Source organism: Sciurus vulgaris (assembly GCF_902686455.1).
Source record: "Sciurus vulgaris genome assembly, chromosome: 12".
Taxonomy (NCBI): Eukaryota; Metazoa; Chordata; class Mammalia; order Rodentia; family Sciuridae; genus Sciurus; species Sciurus vulgaris.
Window position 1 is genome coordinate 85,983,227 of NC_136473.1, and position 6,000 is coordinate 85,989,226.

Below are 6,000 nucleotides of genomic sequence, written 5' to 3' on the forward strand. Positions count from 1 at the left end.
TTTTGCGAATTATATTACTTCCTTTTGAATGCTAAAGCATGATTGTGTTCTTGTATGAAAACACAAATGGTTGTGATTAATTCTGCTTCTTAAAGGTTGTTAAATATTATTTGATAATATTTTGCTTAGGAATTTTTCATCTATTTTCAAGAGAGATTGATCTGTTATTTTCTTTTCAGATTTGGTATCAAGTGTCTGATGACTTCATACAATCAATTGGAAAGTTTTCTCTCACTTCAATTCTCTGATATTTCTTAATAATTGTAAGAATTTATCAGAGAAGCCTTCTAATTGTTGTTTTCTTTGTGGAAGGATTTTAATGATAACTTGAATTAGTTCAATAGATATTATAACTTTCATCCATTTTGGTAGGGAGTGGTTTCTTGGAATATGTTCATTACATCTAAATTGTCAAATTAGTTGACATAAAGTGACTTGTGACATCCTTTTATCCTCACTTTCATGTTTTTAGGATGTGTCTATTGTTATTGCTGCTATTAATATATATTTCTTGACATATCTGGCTATTAGTTTTATTAGTCTATAATCCATAAAATTAGTCTATAACTTTTATTAGTCTTTTTGAAGAACCAACATTTTCATTTGCTGGTCACTTTCTCAAATTCTGTTTGATATTTTACTAGATTTATGCTCTTATCCTCAATTATTTCCTCATTCTGGCTTATTTAGATGGATACCTTGATTACTGATATTGACTTTTATGTTCTTTTTCATATTTTAATTTAAGGATACAAATTTCACTCTGAGTACAACTTCATCTTATACAGTTTGATATTTTGTATTTTTGCTATATCTAGTTCAAACAATTTTATAATATCTATTTTGCTATCTTCTATGCACTTTAAATCATTGAGAAGTTTCTTTTATAAATTCTGAGTATTTGAGGGATTTTCTAGTTTTCTTTCAACTTTTGATTTCTAATTTAGTTCTACTGTGATAAGCTTTTAATTTTATCTGTCCTTTTAAATTCATTTATACTCGCTTTATAAGATACACACATTTGTTTTAGGTAAATGTTCCTTTGTCCCTAAAAAGATTAACATTTTCATTGTTAGGTTCATTGTTGTTAGATGTATGTCAATTGGATTGAATTTAATTTTTATTTTATTAAGTTCATCCATTTCTGTTTCATTGTCTTCTTATCAGTTACTGAGAGAAGCATGTTGAATCTCTCTGTGCACTTTAAAGCATTTCTTATTGCTATTCTGTCATTTTTGCTTTTCCATTTTACACTATTTTATTAGATGCACCCAATCTGCTTTAGACTCGTCTATTGAGCTCTCAATTTCAGTTATCATCTTCATTTCTAGAATGCCCACTAAAACACTTTCTTTTGGTAAATTCACCTTGTCTAATGAAGGATTCCATCTTGACATCATTTTTTTGACAATTATAATCACACTTATATTTAAGGCCCTGTCTGAAAATTCCAATATCTGAATCATCTTGTAGGTAAGTTTCTATTTTATAGATCAATTCCTTGCTATTTCTGTTAGTAGTTAATTGAAAATTGAATATTATGGAAAATTTTGGGAGCAGGAACTAGTTCAACCAACTCACAGAATTCTCATTCCATCCACTGGCAGTCTGTCTCAAGCCAACTGGAAATGGAGCTTTCAATGTTTGTTTTCTGATAATTATTTGCCCTTAATCACAATATGTAACCTTCCAAGGCATTTGAGGAGTATATCCCCCAATGATGATGTAACTGGGAGACTGTTGATTATCCCGTGTAGCTTTTTAGACAATTTTCTAAGCTCCTTAATTCCCTCTTTCTGTGCTATTCAAGAATCAGCAAATGCCTCAAGGGAAAAGCCAGTAGAGAGCACCAGGCTCATGTTTATACTCCTCCCCATTCCTCTCACTTCTTGGCTCCTTGAGTTCCTGTTGCCCTGGAAGATCCCAAACTCCAATTTTTCTATACTCAACCCTATGAGATTTCCAAAAGCTATACTTGTTCTATGCCTGTTAAGGTCCATTCTGTACTTGGGTCCATTCTGTACTTGTTCTATGCCTGTTAAGGTCCATTCTGTACTTGGGTCCATTCTGTACTTGGGTCCTTTAACAAACACCCCAAGAGGAAAATCACATATAGAATGCTGAACTCATCTAAATTAACTTTTCCAGAACCTCAGTTCATTGACTTCCTTGAAGGTTCTCTGCTGCCCTGAAATACTTGCTTTTTGCCTGTTTTCCAGATTTCCTAATCCTTGGTAGAAGTGCTGGTCTGATATTGGCTACCTGTCATAGCAGGAGGTCTATAAGTCAATTTTTAAATTTGTTTTAATTAAAATCTCATGTTTTTGTAAAACAATGATATCCTAAATTATATAGTTCCACTTGACCTCATTTTCAAAACTATTTTATAGTGACCTTAAAGATTCTAAAGTTCTTTTAAATAATTCTTACATTTTTATTATCTGTAGCACTCCTAGGCTAACATATAGGCATTCAACAAACACTTGAAAAATATCCAAATAAATATGTTTGTAATTTATTACAGGCATATTGATATGTGGTCTTGGCAACTCTCAATCTTTTTTTAACCTATCTTAGAAGTTATTCTTTAATGTCAAGTAATTCCACAGGCAAACAAGAACATAATGAACCCCATTTTCTGAAATATTTTATATTTGAAACTTTTAAAATGTCAAAATTTTTGTAATGAGAAAAATCAAATATTTTTGTTGGATAACCTAATGCTTTCAATTTTTTGTTGTTTTGCTTTAATACATATGAAAAAGAACATGGTAACAATTTTAATTTAAAACAATCAAATCTTCATATTCCTTAACTAGAAATTTAAGAGAGAAAACAGGTGCTTTGGATGGTATTGGGTCAAAAAGTTGTTTGGTCATTATTCAGAATCAAGCTCCTTTCTGCATTTTCAGAAAATATTATTCATTAATCAATGGTTTGTCTCACGAATATTTTATTTGAATTTTATGAAGAAGAAAAAGGAAAAAGCGTAATTTCAGTGAATATATTGTCCGTCCTTCTGAAAAAAAGCTCTGTTATTGCTATCTTTGAAAATCCTAATGGCATAAAACTAAGTCATTGACACTTTCTCTGAATGTAGGACCACAGAGGTAAATGGTGCAGTTTTCTGGGGGGTCTGAATGGATTCTCTCACTTGAATATTGATTCTAACTAATTTACTCGCCATTTTGTGCAATTGTAAGGTCATCATGAACAGGCAACATAATGATTTCTGGTAGTACCAAGATGAATCAAGATAGTTTTCTTCTTTTTCTCCCTCCAGAACCTTGCACATTATCTTTTGTTGAAATGGAAAGGAATAATTTACTCTTGAAGTGGAATTTTGATAATAGACCATACATTTTCCATGGCGAGTATATTGAGTTTCTTTGTGGGAGGGACACTTATGTAGCTGACTCATCATCCTTTATGGCCTCTGAACTTAGAGTGCAGTGTGACAGAGGGCAGCTGAAGTATCCAAGGTGTATTCCAAGAGACAGGTGAGAAGAGGCTTGTATCCACAGCTACTTGTTTCTTTCTATCAGATTGTTATTCCAGAGATTCATCATGTTATACATTTACTTTATGGCAGTTGGAAGGGAAACAGAATTGTATTTTCCTCATTTTTTAGAAAAATAAGAAAACTCCTCAAAGTATTCCTTTCAACTGAACTCACATTGCTAGCTATTTGTGGCACTCTGACAATTGGATAAGCAATCCAGTTTATATGTGCAATAAATATTCGAAAATTAACCTACATGTCCTGAAATAAGAAAAAAAAAATCATGTTTTCTTTTGCTTCTCAGTATAAATTCCAAATGTATGTGTAACAAATAAAGATTGGATAACACAGCTGTACAAACCTTTGTACTTGAGGAAATGGCATGTTTATAATTGTATGAAACCATTGTGTTTATTTTCAGGACCACATTTATGTTAAAGAAATAGAATCACTTACTTAAGTGTTTCCTTATTTGATATTAAAAAATATATTCCAGCACCTGATTAATGACAATGCTTTTTTCCTAGAAAAATATTGAGACTACAATAAAATGATGTAAATGTTTTAATAGGATCAGACTTTTGATCCTTTTGAAGATATAATAAAAATGGAAATTACATTTTGTATTCAACTAAGAATAAATATATTTTTAAGAAGTAATGGCAAAGTACATACAGAACCATTTTAGCAACTGTAAACAATGAACAATATTAACTACCTAAAAACAACATTTTAGATACTTTGAAAACTGAGAAAAACTTTCATAAGACACACATGTATAGAAAACATTTTTAATTTAATTTTTCATTATAAAATTGGGGTGGAAAAATTTTGTTATTTAAATGTTTGATATATCTTGGGTTTCTCATTTACAAGAGAAAATGAGTAAATAACTTTAAAAAGTTATAAATAAAAAATAGTGTTGGTGAAGTAAATGGCATGAGGTTCTTAAAAGGGAACTGGTGGTATTATTTACTAAGTATGTTTATTTTCTCTGGCTGGTACCTAATTAGAAAAATGATTCATTATATGAAATGTTGAATGGCAAAGATTATAATAAGTACTTGACTATATTAATGATTGTTTTATTAAAAAATTTCTTGTCTCTTTTTCTCTCTAATCAAGGATTCTATCTTATCAAGAACCCTTAAGGACATGAAAATGAATGGCAAAAGGAATAGTATTTCAACACATCATAAAATCTCTTTCAAAACAAGTTTTAGAAGGAATATATTGAATTAAAAAGTCTTAAATGTTGACTTGCTGGAAGACATGAATTTTACTTTTTTGTGCTGAACATTTTCTTTATTTGTAAATAAAAGTCAAAAATGTTTCATTTTACTTTGGATGATCTGACATGTAGCATATCATTTATTACATATCTTTAACCTGTTATAAACCATCTATACATCAAAATATTAGTTTCCTAATGCCCAAGGACTAGACTATATTATTGTCTTCCATATATGTGCAAAAATTTGCATTCACATTTGTCTTTATCCTCTTCATTAATATTAGGGCTTTCTGTTACTTTCAATGCAATATATTTGTAAGGGCAAAGAACCAAACACACTATGGAAGGAAAATATTTTACATGAGAAGATTTATTTTATTAAATGCAGAAGAGCCTGTCCCTCAGACTGTCAAATTATAAAAAAATTTAAAAATTAATTGTAACTCAAGTGGTTCGAAGACCTAGGAATTAGGCCATAAACTGCAACTGCTAGAAGAAAGAGGCTCAACACTCCAACATATTGGCACAGGCACTGACTTCCTTAACAAGACTCCTGAAGTACAAGAAAAAAAAAAAAAAAAACAGAGAATCAATAAGTGAGATAGCATCACATTAAAGAGCTTCTGCACAGTGAAGAAAGCAGTTCAAAGTGTAAGGAGAGAGCAAGCCTACAGAAAGGGAGACCGTCATTCTTCTGTTTGAAGTAACAGCTATACTTTAATCTTCTGATTTGTTTATTGTGAAGCGTACTGATTTTAATATTTCGGAAGGAGATAAAAATTTCCGTGGATGATATAGTTCAAAGCTGCCTGTTTGCAAATGTTTAATGCCAAAGAAATAGAAGTGTGAAAAGTACAACAGTGAAATCAAGTACAAGGTAAAAATGGTGGCATGTTCAAAGTTTGGCGATTGGGGATATGATAAGATACAACAAAGGAGACTCTAAAGGGATGGCTGGACTGGTTCAGCAAAAATCAGAAGAGATGAGACTAAAAATACTGTGTGGGTACCAGTGATTTATTGATTACCTCAGAAAGAACAAACAGCATCCGGTATGAAACTGAGAATGGAAGAAGTTGAGGAAGGAACGTAAGGTACAGAAAACAGAGACTTGAATGCGGTGGGCTCGTCCATAAGTGTGACTGTGAGTGCGGAGATACGGACAGAGGAGATCTTTTTGAATAACATGAGAGAAATCTGAGCATGTTCAAATTAAAGAGTCAGTAAAGAAGGACAGAGGGGAAATTCTGCATACCAGATTTCA

General features: G+C 31.4%; 1 protein-coding gene and 1 long non-coding RNA gene across 3 annotated transcripts in view; one reads left to right on the top strand and one right to left on the bottom strand.

Moving 5' to 3' along the window:
• F13B (coagulation factor XIII B chain) overlaps positions 1-4,848 on the top strand; it is a 370,477-nt gene extending 365,629 nt beyond the window's left edge. For both annotated transcript variants that reach the window (XM_079108002.1, XM_079108001.1), the window contains exons 11-12: positions 3,284-3,500; positions 4,628-4,848. In XM_079108002.1, coding sequence (XP_078964128.1) covers positions 3,284-3,500; positions 4,628-4,661 — 251 coding nt within the window. In that variant the 3' untranslated portion in view covers positions 4,662-4,848. The remainder of the gene's footprint in view (positions 1-3,283; positions 3,501-4,627) is intronic.
• On the bottom strand, positions 242-3,269 carry LOC306642334. The gene is made up of 3 exons (XR_013758486.1): positions 2,074-3,269; positions 1,739-2,023; positions 242-617 (listed from the first exon to the last, which is right to left on the bottom strand). It is a non-coding gene; the product is annotated as an uncharacterized lncRNA (long non-coding RNA).
• Positions 4,849-6,000: the final 1,152 nt, after the last annotated feature.